General features: G+C 37.2%; 1 protein-coding gene across 1 annotated transcript in view; it reads left to right on the top strand.

Annotated features, from left to right (window-relative positions):
• The first annotated feature begins 519 nt into the window (after window positions 1-519).
• ODAD2 (outer dynein arm docking complex subunit 2) overlaps window positions 520-17,070 on the top strand; it is a 71,893-nt gene continuing 55,342 nt past the window's right edge. The window contains exons 1-10 of the mRNA XM_033080265.2: window positions 520-553; window positions 1,046-1,312; window positions 2,201-2,358; window positions 3,732-3,927; window positions 4,483-4,589; window positions 5,045-5,181; window positions 6,191-6,304; window positions 9,107-9,324; window positions 11,645-11,779; window positions 11,973-12,114. Of these exons, the coding sequence (XP_032936156.1) occupies window positions 1,089-1,312; window positions 2,201-2,358; window positions 3,732-3,927; window positions 4,483-4,589; window positions 5,045-5,181; window positions 6,191-6,304; window positions 9,107-9,324; window positions 11,645-11,779; window positions 11,973-12,114 (1,431 nt within the window). The 5' untranslated portion in view covers window positions 520-553; window positions 1,046-1,088. The remainder of the gene's footprint in view (window positions 554-1,045; window positions 1,313-2,200; window positions 2,359-3,731; window positions 3,928-4,482; window positions 4,590-5,044; window positions 5,182-6,190; window positions 6,305-9,106; window positions 9,325-11,644; window positions 11,780-11,972; window positions 12,115-17,070) is intronic.

Raw genomic sequence — 17,070 nt, forward strand, 5'->3', positions numbered from 1 at the left:
CATTCAACAACATATGGATTGATAATAGAATTTGGGGAACAGTGTAGATTTGCACTCTGTGTTTGGGGCTATTTGTGCGTGTACAGTGCCGTGCTGTCCTCAGTATGTGAAAGGATTTTATTCACTAGCACTGCCCATACCTATTTCCTTCACTTCCTTCAAGAAACACAAATTATAAATTTCCTTTAACAATAAGCTATTCAAGCACGATCACACTGGCTCAAGAACTGAAAGTGGCCAATCTTAACCTTTACTAATTAAAGCTGTTTTCCTGTAACCGCCAACAGCCAGGGGAAGGTTTAAGCCGTACCGGCCAAAATTCACGCTAAAAACCGTTCGGTGGTTTTCCTTTAACCTCTGCTGCAAGGTGACTCTAGTTACTGCATTATTTAACTCTACACCGAAAGCACACAGCCTGCTTTGCGGTTCAAATGTCGCTCCCCGCGGGGAAAGGCGGCCGGGCCGGGCGCTGCCGCTGTCCCGGTAACGGGGCCCGTCCCCACGGCAACGCCGCCGGCCATGGCGGGGCGCGGCGCGGCGGGCCCGGGCCGAGGTGAGGGCGAATGTCGGGCGGGCTGCGTGTGACCCCCGGGCTGCGCTGGGTCCCTGCTCCGGGCCCTCGGCTCCCGGCTCCCTCCCGCTCCCACCCCGACCCTGCCCGCGCTCCCCTCACGGCCGAGGCCTCCCCGGGCTGGGCGGCGGGGCTGACCCCGTCCGCCATTCGGGGAAAGCGCCGGAGGGCCGTGAGGGCCGTACCCTGGGGATTTAACAGAGCATCCTTTAGCTGCAGCCTCAACAGAGACCTTCTGGTCCCGGCTGCCAGAATTTCTAATAGCGAGAATTAAGATTAAATAATCAGTGTTTGCACCTGATTGCCCCGTTTCTTTAAAATTTACTAGTTATCTTCCATCAAGTCCCCCTTCCCCTCTTCAGGGATTTAAATGAATTAAAATAATCGAATCGTTCCTAGATAGGTTTGTTTCAAATCATGGCAGCCACGGGGTATTCAACCATTTGAGAGCCCGGTTTTGTTACTCTGTGACAGGGTCTCATGTCCCAGGTGGGCTCCGGTGACACTGGCCGAGACCATGGGAGTGACATTGGCGAGAGCGGCTCAGTGGACTGCTGCCGGCTCTGGAGCTGGCACGCTGGAAACCACCCCTTTGAACGAATCCCTTCTGAATCAAATCATTAAGTTTGCAGAGGACTTCAGCACAAAGCATCCTCAGGAAGCAGCCTATGTCTTCAGAGAGCCCCTGGAGTGGAAAACGCAGTTGGATTCTTCAGCATTTGGGGAGGGTTATGTGATCAAGTAAGTCTGAATTGCAATGTTTTCAAATTCATATGGTGAACTTTGGAGAAATATTGACCTCATTTTTGGTGGGTTGACCTTGGTTAGTTGCCAGGAGTCCAGTAAACTGCTCCTCCTACAGTGGATTGGGGAAAAAATACAATGAAAGGCCCATGGGTTGAGATTAGGACGGGGACAGATCACTCCCTGTCCAGTTACTGTCATCAGCAAACCAACTCAAGTCACCGAAATTAATTTAATCTACTCTATCAGAGTAGGATAATGAGAAATAAAATAAATCTTAAAACCTTCTACCTTCCTCCCACACCTACCTCTTCCCAAGCTCAACTTTATTCCTGATTTTCTGTACTTCCTTACTCCAAGTGGCACAAGGGGACAGGCAATGAAGGTTGAAGTCAGTTCATTTAATGTTTTTCTCTGTCATTTCTTCCTCCTCACACTCTTCTGTTCCATCATGGGGTCCCTCCCACCAGACAGTCCTTTACAAACTTCTCAATGTGAGTGCTTCCCAAAGGCTGAAGGTCTTCACAACCTGCTCTAGTTGTCCCATCTGCAGTGTGAAGTCCATCAGGAACATCCTGCTCCAGTGTGGGTGTCCCTCAGGATCCCAAGTCCTGCCAGCAAACCTGCTCCAGCGTGGTCTCCTTTCTCTCTATGTCCATGGATCCTTCCAGGAGCCTGCTGCAGTGTGGGCTTCCCATGGAGCCACAGTCTCCTTTGGGCCTATCTACCTGCTGATGTGCTGTGAAAAAATTGGTTTACCTTGCAAGTTTTCTGAAACAGAGTTTAAAGAAATTGTAATGCGTTGCCATGTAATGCTTGAATAACATTCAAGAGTCTTTTCTATTGAAGTTCTTATTTGAAAAAGATATAATTTAATTTTTCTAGTGAAGCAACTGTTCAGTCTGAAGCCAAACATGAAGATGGCCAACCCTTGCTTATCCTCTCAGCATCGACTCTCAGAGTTCGCAGTTTTGACCAGCTGTCCCATTTGCTACGAATTGCTATGGAAAAAAAGTTAAAGGAAGCACAGGCATGCCTTGAAGGTTTTCTTTCTTTGTTTTTTTCACCTCTTCTCTTTCTTAAGAAGTATATGTCTTCTTCGATTCATGTTTATGAAATGTCCAGAAAGGAAGGTATGCCTTCATTTTAAGTATATGAGGTGTTGATTCATGAAGGTGGCTGAAAGTGCTGATCCCAGAATGTAATGGAGTTACTATTTTTTCTTTTATTTACACAGAAATTAATAACCCAGAAATTTGGAATAAAGTTAAAATAAAACTGTTGAATCTTATATACAAATTCATGTATACTGAGTAATATCCCAGATATTGCAACAGACAATAGGCTTAAGTTTTGGAAGAAAAAAAGAATGTTTTATTTGAGATTAATAACAGGTTTTCCTATGTATATAGTTTAATACTTCTTCAAAGTGTTGCATCCTTTAAAGATAGCCAAAGGAAAAATAATATGCTTAAGGCATTCTTACCTGTACAAGGTTCACCGTGAGCACTTCCGAATTCCTTCCATCAGTGGCTTAACAATACGGGTATGAGTACTTCCAGGAGGAGTGTCATCCTCAAGTCCTAGATTTTCAAACTGACAAGGATCTTGACATGCTAAACTGAGTATCCTTCCCCTGCTTGGAGGTAGAAGAAATCAGTGATATTCTTTGAAAATATTAGTAGAAATTGCATCTGCCTTGGTAAAATATAAATGCTCATGTTGGATCAAGTTTAAGAGCCATCTAATCACGGGTCCTGTCACTGATCAACCATGAATATTAGGAAAGAATAATATGGACAGTGTATCATGTGGAGCCATTCACAGAGGCTTGGGACTTCATTTGCAGGAACAGAGCAAAACGGTTTTGTAAAACACATTGATATGCAGTTATGTCACTGTTTACCAAGAAGAACAGCTGGCATAGCTGGGGAAGTAATGGGGCCGTTGGGAATGCTGCTAGAAAAGGTTAAAGATGTTCTTAACACTAAATCCTATTTCCAAAATGATCAATTTTCCATGAGTTAAGCTCATTGATTTCCTGCTTTGGAATTCAGCCAGATATATTTTTGGATAAGGGGGCTGTTGATAAAGGGAACTATTTAATATTCACCCCTTGGTTGCATGAATCTTAATCTTTGCTTTGAAAAGCAGAGTTTTGAAATAAACTTTTTGTTTGTTAAGAAAAAAATCTTTTCGTTGTTAATGTTTTCATAGTCTTAGTACATTTAAATTATTGTAGATTGATATGAAAGAATACATCACACAGTAATGTTTGATGAATAGCTGTGCACATTATAAACTTTTTATTGTAAATTAATAGCCTCAAAATCATAGAGCAATTGAACTAAAAGTTGTCTTACCTGATCATTTTAAGCAAAGCAGCACATGACATAATTCTGTTTCATGTTTACAGCTAACAGAGATCCTATAGTGAAAATTCTTGGCCCTGAATATGGGGCTGTTGAAGGAGAAGACACGTCCATCTTGCATTTATTTGACAAAGTGAAAAAAGAATCTGGTCTTGAAACAGAATTGAAAATGAAAATCATTCTTCTTCTTCATCAGCTGGATTTGCAACTGCTTAATAGTTCTTTGAAACAGATTTCACAGTAAGTGCATTTCAAATAGAAGCTAAGCATCTTAGCCAGCACATTTTTTTGTTTTATTGTGAAATCAGATTGGTTTCAACCCACAACATGTGTTTTTGGTGTGACAAAGAAATTTATTGAAATAACTTTCACTGTTCACTAAGTTAATGAAACATTTTTTTCTGAGGTTTTTTCTATAGGTGTGGGTATGCAAGTGTGTACCCACAAGTGTGGGGGTTTTATTGCATATGTTTTGCATTTTGTTAGCAAATAAGTCATTTGTATGAACAACAAAGTCACAGTTAAATATTTTCAAGGAACAATTTACTTCTTCAGGGAGCTGTAATTGTATTGGGTCGGTTTCATAGTTACAAGGACTTTGCATTAGGTATGGAACTAAAATTTTCCTAACCTATAGATGAAATTATGAAGGTGGAAGATAACCCATTTTCGTATTTTTGTTGCTTCTATTAAGATAATGTAAAAGAAAAAAAAAAATTGTGTAATATTCTCTTCAATTCTCTGAGTGCATCCTTTTAGATGAGTATATATTGGACCATTTTCTATTAATTGCAGACATGAAAGACTAAATCCAGCTACTGTAAATAATGAAGTGAATCTTCTCAAGAATTTCTGTGGGCGAGGAGAAGATACTGTACTGGAATCACTGGAATATACATCAGGTACAAATCTGATCGTCACTCACATTTACATAGACCTTTATTAAAGTACCTGAATTCTGTGTGAAGTTTTCTGAATTAATTTCAATTATACATTTGAAGTGTTTATTTCTGCCTTAAAGTTATAATGTCAAATAAAAAGTATTTTCCAATATACAGTGGTGTTCCTCAGCCTTTACATACAGAAGTAATCTCCTAATTACATCAATATTTTCAATGGAAGTAGAGGAAGAGAAATGAGTCCTTGATCCTGAATAGAGCTCAGCACAGTTATAGGAATTGGTTGGATTGGGCCATAGGTCACAGAGTTTTGGATGATTAATACTTAACAGTATGAATTCTTAAAAGCAAAGTATTGTTTTTGGAATTTGATTTGCATACGTGTAATATTAATCATCAAGCATAACTATTAAAATGTTTTTAGACTGGATACAAACACTCATGCTAATTGATTGCAGATTACATATTCTCTAATGGATGCCGAGCTCCTCCCTGGAGACAAGTACATGGAGAAATTTGCTATTTAGTCATCAAACCACATGACACTGATCCTTTGTGTATTACTTGCAGCACAGCGGGAGTGTTTTTAAATGGAGTAAGTAATAATAAAGGATACCATTGAGTAATGAATATTTTGATGTGCAAGAATTAAAGCTCAGTCGTGTTTAGGGTAGTTGTATTAGGACTGTAAGACCTGGAGAGTGTTTTGGTACAGAAGGAAAAGCCACTGTCATGAATGTATGCTAGTTTTCCCATCTGTTTTAAGTGGTTTTTCTGTAAGTCTTATACTAGGGGTGTATTCTGCACTCTTTGATAGCAGTGTTTGATTAGTCTTTAGATAACAGTTCTTCACATTTTTCCTATTTAAACGTACTGTGGGACTCGGTGCCTCTCTAGTGCCTTATTGCTCTTGATCCGAGGTGCAGTATTATTACGTGGGGCTAGCAGAGCTTGCTTTGGTCTTTTTTATAAATGATAAGCAGTTCCTTCTTCTTTCAGCAGATGCCTTTTAGAAATTACTTCTGTCTTTTCTCCTTCTCATTTTGGCTACCTTCTTCCTCTTGGATGCATTTGTTTAGACCCTTTTATGTGTTAAGTGGTGACCAGAGCTGTTACATTCATTTTGAGGAGAGACTGGTGTCCATCAGGCAAAACTCCATAATTTGATTTCCTAAGAGTTGAAAAATCCAGGGAAATTTTGACTTGGCACATTTTTAATAGATGAAGATCATAAAGCTCAGCTCACATTATTTTCTGTGCCTTTTAGACATCTGCCATACTGCACGGCAAGCTCTTATTTACTTGATTGTTTGCCATAAGCCATAAATTCTTTTCAGTGGAACTACACAGGGTACAATTAACTGATGGTTATTGCCTGCAAAATCCTGTGTAAGATGTTGATGATCTGTTGGGGTCCATGGAGATGATCCATGCATCTTTATGAAGCATTTTTGAAGTTTGATCAGCTCTGCTGAGTTTGAGACTTCTTTATCTGATACATTACAACATGACCTTGGTGCTCTTTTGCACTATTTTATGATGCAGATTAAATTACCTGTGTAAGGCATAACTATTAACAATTTTAAATGTATTCTTTTTTTAAGGGTCAGCTAAAGGGTAAAGATATTGACTATGAAAGAAAAAGTGATCTATATGAAGACATAGTCACATTTTTAAGGGAGAGATCACCTAGATTTGTAGAAAATATGCCTAAACAGGTATGTATTTATTGATATTTGGTGTACTTCTTTGTGCAAATGTACATTGGTAACAATTACATTGTAAACCTGGCTGAACATTAATCAAAGATAAATCTATGATTAAATGAAAAATTTTAAAGACTGGATTCCTTTTTAAAATTGCTATTTGTTACAGTTTCTAAAAAATATGTGTATTTTGTAAGTAGCAAGTAGTACACCATTTCATGTGTTGTTCTGTCATACTTTTTGTTGGGGTTTGATCTAACATGTGAGGTTGGCTTCTAATTTTGCACAAAATGTTTTGTCTGTCTTCTGGTCTTGTTCTTTATGGAGCAGTGGAAACGTTAAAGCAGGAAAATGGGATATCTGTATGGAAAAGCCCAGCTTTTTATTACAATATTTTTCTGTGATGAAAACCCCTTAGATTTTTATTTTCATTTTTTGTAAACCAAACATAAATAATTGCCCAACTTTTTTTATGAGAACTGCCTGGTTTAAATATCAGAGCTGAGAGTTAAGTATCCAGCTTACACACTTTGTCTTGCTTCAAACACTGTAAAATGTAAATGATTTGGCTTTTAACTTAGAGCTCTATACTAGCTAGAATCACACAGTACCAATACAGTTTTATTTGTTTCATTGTCCCTGATAAAACTGTTGTGGTTTTTTTAGATTTCTAGTGTGGTTTTAACAGATAACTTGGTGGTAAAATTTCTTACAAGACAAAATCTGTCAAGAGTTTCATTGTGGTTATTTATGTACAATTTTAATTATTGCAAGAAAGAAGTAACTAACAGCAAAATTTCCTTATCCTTTAGTTCTGATTTTCTGGGATGTAGGGCTGATATTTATTTTTTTGAGATACAGATATTTGACAGTTTTGAAAGAACAGAGCACTCCAAGTCATACACATGAATACAGTAGCTTATGTTAACAGTATTGCAATTAGATTTGTGAGTTGTTCTGTTTGAAAGGGTATTATGTTCCACATTTTTTTATTTATCTCATAGGCAAGTATTTTTTTAATGTATTGGTTTGCACTTCATAAATAGGACAACATATGAATGTTTTTAGACATTGGTTTATTTATTTTCAGTAATTTGGTTTCATTTGATGATCATGAAAGGTAAAATATGGTAACATCTTACCATTTTTTCAGATCTAATCCTAAATGTAAATATAGAATAATGTTGTTATTATTGATAGTAACATGCCTTTATTTACTAGTTTTCTGCCCTTATGAATATATTGTAATTTTCAAAGTTACACTTAATAAGTTACACTTATTAAATAAGAGCAAATAAACAGGATTTATCCTATTTTCCTTCAATTTTCATTTAAATCATTATTCCCTGGCTGCATAGGTTTATGCAGAAGAATATATGTTATACCTTTTAAATGGTTTAGGAATTTCATATCATCTTGCCTTGCTGAAGCACTAATTCAGTACATTCTGCTTTCTACAACTTGAATTTAAACAAGTTAATACTGTAGAGCTGCAGAGCCTTTGTACCTGAGGGAAAATCTTCTCTGCTCTAGAACTACGAAGTGCAGAGAAAAGCTGTATTTCCAAGTTTACCTAAATGAAGTAAAATGAGTGGAAATAGTTTTGATTTATGCTCTGAGGAGAGGAGAGCTTCAAAAAGCTCATTACATACACATATATTGCAAAACCAATTAACTTTTATAATCTGCCTAGCCTTGTTTAAGCTAACATTGAGAATTGCTGTGTTGGCGTGTAGTGCTGTAGCAAACATACTTTTAAAAGTATGCTTAACTGATCAAGCTACAGCACCAATTCCCCTGTGATTTATCTAGTTTATCATGTGCTAAATTGTCTTGTCTAGAGTACATTTTCAGAATGAGAGCATTAGCATGAGTTAGTTTGGTATTAGACACTTGAGTTGGCAAGGCTTCAACAGCCGATTCTCATCAGGGACCAGTTGAAAACAGACCCTGCTGTGACAGTCTCCTTAAAACTGCTGTGAATCAGGCACACAAGGGAATGTCTTCACCTATCTGGCACTGACAGCTGCAATAACAATAATAATAATAATAAGTAACCATCGTATGTTGGCTTTCCTGTAAAAATTGAATGGGTTCCAGTAGAGAATAAGAGTTGACAACAGTCCTTTCTGTTCTGTGTGTTATTGATCAGCCATGGTACTAGACACTGACAGCTGAAGGATTGGTAGGTGTCACTCAGCTCCATTCGTGTGTGTGACTTGTTCAACAGTGTTTTGTCCTGAGAGACAGAAGATGAAAAAAATTAAATGGAATGTGTTTATATTAATGTGAAACTATATCAAATTAAATTACTTGGAACTGAAGTCTAGCAGTTTATGATAGCCTATTTTCAGCTTTATGTTCATTACTTTTTTTTGCAGGAATTTTTTGTAAATCCTTTAGGCAGGGAAATAGTTTTTATGTAAATGATCCATTGAAAGCAGAATGGCTGACTTTGCATTTCTAAATCTTAAAACTCATTTGGACTTAGGTTCTATGAAAGTGCTTGTGTCGCAGATTTTTGACATATTAGAAATCAAACAACACCAAATATTCAAGAATGTTCTGGAACTTCCAAATTTGTCAACTTGATTTACTTAAAAAACTTCAATTTGCACATGATAACCGCTACTCTTTCCAAATTAATGTTTTGTTCTTTTAAAGACAATATAATTTTGTGATTAGAATCTAATTCTATGTTTAATGCATAAAATTTTTAAGCACAGACTCCTAGAATTGTGCTTATAACTTACTGTTTTGATATCCATTATTCATGTAGCACTATGAGTGACAAACCATGTCTCCTTTTATTAGGGATATATTTTTTTTAAAGAACCAGCACAGGAGGAGAATTATCAGCATGTGGAAGGTGCTGAGATTTCTGGCCAATGGGAGAGCTTTCATGATTTTACAGAAAATAGGAGAAAAGGAAAAGTATGCGGGAAAGGGAAAAGTTCTTCAGCAGGATCCCCTGGCGAGAGGTCAAAACTGCGTATGAAGTGGAAGAGCAGTGGGCTTTCTGTTTCCCAAAGATAAGTAGTTATCTTTAAAATTGAATTTGCCTATAGATCTCTAAACTGTGCTAATTATAGGGCTGCATATTATAGGTTTCCATCATTGTCTTAAGTTAGGAGGAATAAAACAAAGCTTATTGCATGTTAATTTCTAAGGAGAGAGTTTGGGCAAGAGAGTTCATAAGGTTTTTCTGTCATGCAACAACTTTGATGTTACATCATTTCCACAGCAAGGCAGGGAAGGAACGTGTCCTCCAGGACTGTGATATCATCATATTTTTGGTGTAAAATTCCTTTTAAAGCAAGATTGATTAGAAAACCTGATCTAAACCACACTTTCTGAGGGAGGTAAAAGAAGGTCCAGGACGGAAACTAGAATGACTCTTATTACTGCCACTTTGTAATGATTTTGTATTATATGAATTACTTCTCTAGCTCTGCTTAGCAATGACATTCACTGAGGAAATTATCTCAAAGTTTGAATGCCCAGAATAGAATATACATATATTGGATAGTGTCTTCTGAAATCAGAACTCTGAATTCATGTTTCCTGATTTTGTGTTAGTGGAGGAAGAAGAATATCTGCAGAAAAACCTTTCAATGTCATCCTACAAAAATAGTATTTTTCTCAAGTCTGCCAATTTAACAAGTTGCAAGAAACATTTGAAGTGATTTTGGATGTAACTTATGGTTATCAGTTACAAAGAAATTAGCTTTCCAGGGCTAGAGCTAACCTTGGTTCACAGTTATTGTTGAAGTCATGATGTTGTGAAATTGACTGCAGTCACAAGTAATCTCTTTTTTTTTTTTTTCCGTTGTCACTGTGATAGAGTGACTAGCTCAGACTCAAAAAGATATTTTGCTTTCACAACATTGTCATTTAGGGACAAAAAAAGCACCAGAGATTGTGGCCAGATAGAACTAGGAGGTTTTTTAGTATGAGGAAAGTACAGTAAATTCACGATTATAAGCTGCACTGATTATAAGCCGCACTTCCGGGTGCCGGCAACTTTTCATTCTTTGTCCATACATAAGCCGCACCTGATTATAAGCTGCATGTTACAATACAGAGTGTGATAAAAGGTATCTATTCTATCACCATCAGTTGAGACCAGGTGGGGACAGTGATCCTTATCCTTCTGCTAATGGGCCATCCATTGAAATCAGGCAGGGCATTGTTCTTTATCTTTTCGCAACCCATCCTTCCTCCAGCGAGTCATTTTCTGCTAATGGCCCATCGAGTCCCACTGTGGGACTGATAAAATTACTGCATTCCATTGGAAGTTGCTCCAGCCAGGGGGAAGACCCCAACATTTCTTACCAAGATAAAAACAGAGGTTTTAGGACACTAAGGGAGCTCCTTTCTCCACTGGACTCCAGAGGAAAACTGGATTTCTCCACATCACCACTGGACCTCTGGAGGGAAACTGCACCTTCTGCAGGAGCACTGGTTCAACTGAATCACATCTCTCACTGCAGGAGGATGCAGCCACCATTTAATTGAACTGCTACCAACACCCTGCCTGACAACCAACACCCTGCCTGACATGGTGTCAGGTTGTACTCTGACTTTGTCAGGGTTTGGAGTTTGTTTCTTTGTAGTACTGTATTTCTATTTTCATTTCCCTAGAAAAGAACTGTTATTGCTAATTTCCATATCTTTGCCTGAAAGCCCTTGATTTCAAAATTATAATAATTTGGAGGGAGGGGGTTTAGATTCTCCATTTCAAAGAGATGCTCCTGCCTTTCTCAGCAGGCACCTGTCCTCCAAACTAAAACAGCAACTTTTTGTTCTTTGTCCGTGTATAAGCCGCACCTGATTATAAGCCGCACTTTGGGTTCGGACCAAAATTTTAGTCAAAATGGTGCGGCTTATAATTGTGAAATTACTGTAATATATATTGTATTCAGCATGATTAAAGCTGTGGAACATCTCAGTGTGTGAAAGAACTGGGCAGACCAAAACTGCCTGGAAATAAGATGACTAGAGGAGAAGAAGAAAGATACAGAAATTCATGTCTGGGGATGGTAAATAGGGAGCAGATAGTCACTGTCTGTTCTAGGACAAAAATAAAGACCATCAAATGAAAATGAGCCAAAGAGTTCAGTTCAGAAAAAAGGGAGAGATGTCTTCATACACCACATAGCTAAGCACTCACATTCTTTTCCAAAACATAGTAAATTCATCTGTTCATGTGAGTTCAAAAAGAAGCCAGAGACATTCATTGAACTTTTCATCCATCCAAAACTGTTAATGCATGGACAGTTCTCTGAATCACAGTATGCTGAAGAATATTCTGGGAAATATAATTTCTGTATTCTTGTTTTTTTTTAATAAACCCAAATCCAGTAGTGACAAGACTCCAAGAAAGGACTCTGAAGACAAAGGAAAAAGTAGTACTGTACCTCTGACTACAAAAAAGAAAGCCAGTGGCAAATCTAAAACAGTTAAAATTCAAGAAACTTCAAAATGGTATGGGTGACTTATTTTTCCTCCCTCACTTTTTAATTTTCCCTATCTACAGTAATTGTCACTATACTTACCATTTGGTAATGTCCGCTGTATTTTTCTAGTTATTAGGCAGTGTTGTGATATCTGTTTGAAAAATGCTTGTCCATATTATGGTTTATAACTATTTCAAATTGGTGATTCTGTTTATTTTTAGCAAAGCATCAAGCAGCCTTGAAGATATTGGTGAAAGTTCCTCAGAGACTGATGAAGATGAACAGCCTCTACGTCATCAGGAAGGAAACACTGATTTGTCAGCAGAATACTGGGGAATTCAGAAACTTGCAAAATATGTAAAAGTAAGTAAACATTGATAAATTGTATAAAAAATAAAAAAGTTACATTTGAGGAGACCAGAACAGTTCCTTATCCTTTCCACTTTCATTATACTTAAGTGTAGCCCTGTGGTGTAGTATTTTCAAATCCTGGAACTGTGGACTTTCCTATCACGCACTTTCTTTTTAATCTGCTATTTTTGGCTTATATAGCCCTTTAGATTAAACCATCTGTTCAGTGTTATTTAAAATGTAAGATGGCATAATCTTTTTATTAATTATTGGGTTTCTGTTTTGCTTTTTGTATGAATCTTTCCAAGAGATTTCTTTATGTGGATAATAACTTTCAAGAGTTTTTATTAAAACTGAATAGTTGCCTAAAGTCTTTCATCAACTGTGATTAATGCATGTCTGAAATAATTCTAACATGGTCTTGTGTCTGGATAGATGCTTTAGTGGACAAGAAAATGTATGATAAACAGGCATCTTCTAAAACAAACCAAAAAAAGTTTTTACACAGACTTGTTGAAAATCTTTTGGAACCTATAAATATAGATAGAATTCTGAATACGTCTGAAACAGATCAAAAATCCAACAACCCTTTACTATTCTGGAAAACTCTAATTACGTTTTTCCCTCAGGAGAAGTTCCTTTACAAGTTTGTACTGGAATTTATGTTCTGTTAAGTTGCTAATAAAAGCGCTGGCTTATTTATTTTTTTGAGTACAACTACAGAGTATGCACATCCGACAGATAAAATGATGGTGCTGGCTTTTGGTGCAGCAGAAAGAGCAAGTCATATGAGGAGCAGCTGAGGGAGCTGAGCTTGTTTAGCCTGGAGAAAAGGAGCCTCAGGGGTGATCTTATCACTCCTTCCAACTGCTTGACAGGAGGTTGTAGCCAGGTGTGGGTCGGACTCCTCTCCAGGCATTGGACAAGCGGATGTGACCTCAAGATGTGCCAGGGGAGATTCAGGCTGGACATGACGGATAATTTTTCACTGGAAGGGTGGTTAAGCATTGGAATGGGCTGCCCAGAGAAGTGGTAGAGTAACCATCCTTGGAAGTGTTCAAGAAATGACTGGATGTGGCCCTTGGTACTGTGGTTTAGTTGATGTGGTGGTGCTCAAAGATCAGACTCAATGATGCTGGAGATCTTTTCCAGCCTTTATGATTATAAGATTCTACAGTTAAATACTTGTGAGGAACAAGCAAAGATTTGGATCCTCACAATCCTTGTAACTATTATGGAAGAGTTAACTCAGTCTTTTAAAATTTATTCGGAGTACTCACACTGCTTGTTTTCAGTTCATGTCTATGGGGCCTTGCTAGTGGACCTGGCAAAGAGACACAGACAAACATGGATATACAAGCCTGTCTACATTTATTTTTTCTAGGTTGGACCTCTTTATTTTTGTCATTTTGGCTATGGTAAAATAACCCTTTGAAAATGTAACTCTGAGCGTGTAACTTGCTCAGCTATTCCTGCTGAACAGAACATGTACATGTTTGCGTTATAGAATGATTCCTACCTGTATGTAATTACAGTTCAAGAGGTTGTTTTCAAACCTTTCAGTTTGCTAATAGCTTGTTTCTGTCTGTGTTATGAAGCAACTCATTTTACTTTTCGGACAGCTCAGAGAAACAACCATGTTACTTTTTAGTAAAGACTCAAGGTTGTCCTGGAGAAGATGCTTGAAATTCATTACTGTTGATGAATTCCCACTAATCTTTTAATTGGCCCATTTATGTACTACCCTCTTTGCTGACAAGGCTCTTCTCTCCTGGTTACTTAATTCTCAAACTCCCTTTCCTCTCTGGATCTTTCATGTAGTCATGTTTAGATTTCAGTACTAAAGTTAAATCAGTATTGAAATTCATATCTACATTTGTATAAAACCATTCTGAAAGAAGAGTGAGAATGACAAATAGGAAAGTATATTTTTTCATGCACCTCTGTTTTAGAAATTGACTATATTTTGTTCTAGCTATCAACAAACAAAATTACGCAATGGTTTAGAACTAGGAGATGACAGGGCAGTATTTTTGATCAGATAGTGAGTACCCATTAAGAAGTTTACAATATAAAATTCAATAGTATGAAAAGGTTTTGTTGTGAAAATTCAAATGTATACTTCTTTATGTATTCATGCTCACCTGAGTCTTCCAGTCGTTCCTTAAGTTAGATGTAAATTAAAATACATGTTTGAAGACATATTTAAAATAGTTCTGTGTTCATTCTTAGCTGCATAAAGCAAGAACTCCCTAGTGTGAGATAAAGCTGAAAAGAGATGCCTCAGTGCCATACCACAGACAGTGGTTGAAATGTTTTATTGATGGAGTGCTACTTTAGTTTGCACATGGAATTCATTTTAATTCAAGTATAAATACTGCACTTCTGGCCAGACTTGGGAGATTTTTTGGCATTCTTGTTGTTCATGTAGGCAAGTGTTCATGACACAGGCAACATAAGAGAAAATAAATTTATGATTGTGTTATTTAAGTATCTACAAGCATATTTATAATAAGCACAAATTTCAAAAGGCTTGTGTTGTTTGCCCATCTGAAAAAAATAATAAAATTCCTTAAATAATAGTTGATTGAGATACCAAGAAAATGCAATAATTTGTGGATGCAATGATTTTTTGAATGTCTGCTTAAGTTAATATGAATTACAATTCAGCAAGACTCTGTAAAAGATTGATTTGCAAAGGAAAAACTCCCATAAAACCTGAAAGATACCCAGTTTTTATAAAACGTTAGATTGTCATTAAATGTTAAAAAGACAGTTGCTATTTGTATAAAGCAAACTTGCAAGATCTGTAAGTTGTGCCTGTAGGCTCTGTACTTGTATTCCTTTTCATGGAGAGAAAATTCCAGTGCTGGGGAAATTCCCTTCTGACTTTTTGCCCTTCTCCACTCCCTTTCCTTTCTGGGAAAGAGTATCCATGTTGGAATCGTTCCGCTGGGAAGCAGCTGCTTCTGTGGTCTGGCTCCTTGTCCTACCTTCCAGCTTCCCAGAGCTGTGAAGCAGGAGAATGGAGCATGTGTGTTCCTGCCATGCCTCCCCATCGACTTAACAATGAGCAGCAAAATGGATCAGTGAGCTGGGTAATGGCCTTGTGTTAGGCATTCTTTGGGGCCAGAGTAGATAAAATGGGTTTGATTGTTGATTTTTGTAACAGAGTCACCCAGACTACTTCAGATTTTACATTATTTATTAAATTGGCACTTCTGAATAACTGGATTTCCAGAGGAAGGACTACATTTTGCATCTGAAAAATTGTAGGAGTAGGATGAAGAGGAGTAATCTTTTTCAATTATCCTTTTACTAGAAGCAGGGACTATGAGGTAGAAATGCAATAACGCCAATATCCAGAATAAATATTTAATCCCTTCAGCCCTTGTGCTGTTTGACTTTGGTTCCCTGTAAGGGCATGATTTAGATGTACGCCTATGCCACGATGAGGATGAACAGAGTTCTGCAAGACCATGTGAGTTACAGAATTCATCCTTCAGTTTCTTACGTGGAAAGTCATTCTAATTTTAGCCATGTTTCAGAATTATGCTAGTGAAACCATTCAAATCTCACACTTCATGTAATACATCCTTTAATTTCATATCTGTTTGGAATTACTACAGTGCAAAAGACTTCATTCCCAGAGCAGCATTGAGTTTCTTTTCTACTTTGGAATCCTGGATGGACAAATCTGCTGTCTCTTCCCAACTGCTTGTGCCCTGTGCTAGGCCCAGGAGCTGGAAAAGGCAGTGACACTGCACAGGAGCCAGGGAGGATGTTCCCTGAGAGTGGCCTTGAACAGCAGCTCCCAGGTGTCCATGTACACATGAGAATTGTGTGTTTTAGCAACTGATGTATACAGCAACTCTTTTATAAGAACCACTTATAAATTTATGGCACTTGTGAAGATATTGATGTGGCTTGTAGATTTTTCTCAAAATTTACATGCAATAGAGGATGGACAGTATTTTTGAACTTCATAATGGAAAACTATAGCTTTCTTAAGTTATAATGGAATGGTATTGGAAACATTCCATGTTATTAAGATTACACTGGTGCTCATTATAAAAATTAAAATCAGTTTCATGAGCCATGTATTAAGAAATCAATTGCATTTTGGGATTAGCAGAAAACTAATTCTATTTTATTCTAATGTGCAGGACCTCAGAAAATGACGTGAACATCCCACCCTAAGGAATAAAATGGGTCTTCAAATACTAATTGTTTTAAGTGAAAAGTCTAAAATCTCTGTGATTTATGGATGTTCCTGTAGTCTTGAAATCTGGCCCTATATATATGATGGATACAAATGTTAGGATCTAATAGCAGGAGTAGAAGTCCCCAATCTTGCTCCTGTCTTCCAGTATTAGCCAAGATTTTATTTTAAAATTCAGTAAAGAATGTGATTACTGGGAAAAAAAAGGAAATAAAAATATGTGAAAAATTAAATTTATGGTAAAGATACGTGTTTTTTAACAATCTAGATAGTGCTGATAATGAAAGAGAAATATTTTTATGATAACTTTACTAGGTAGGAAATATTTGGCAAATGGTGAACTCTCAAGTTATTATTATAATTGGCAACTTTGAAGCGCTGGAATAGCTCGCTTCTCAAAATACCATACAATCATTCTTCATCCCAAGAGACATATAAAATTCATAACAACCGGTTGAATTTTGACCATTAACACCAATACCAGCTCTGATGAATTTCTGTGTAGTGAAGGTTTAATTAATGTTCACAGGGTCACACATTCCTTAGAGTTTCATAGCTGATGAGATGAAAGACAATCTAGAAACAAAGAAAAACAAAGTAAACAGAATTCAGTAAAAAAGGGGAAATAAGAGATGGTAGATGAAAAATAAAGGACTGAGGAAAAGAATGTAAAATAAGTTATTTTTAACTCTCGTTCTGCAGGTTTGTATTCTGAAAGCAGGTAATGAAATTAATAAACTATATAC

The sequence above is a fragment of the Catharus ustulatus genome, chromosome 1 (genome assembly GCF_009819885.2).
Source record: "Catharus ustulatus isolate bCatUst1 chromosome 1, bCatUst1.pri.v2, whole genome shotgun sequence".
Classification (NCBI taxonomy): domain Eukaryota; kingdom Metazoa; phylum Chordata; class Aves; order Passeriformes; family Turdidae; genus Catharus; species Catharus ustulatus.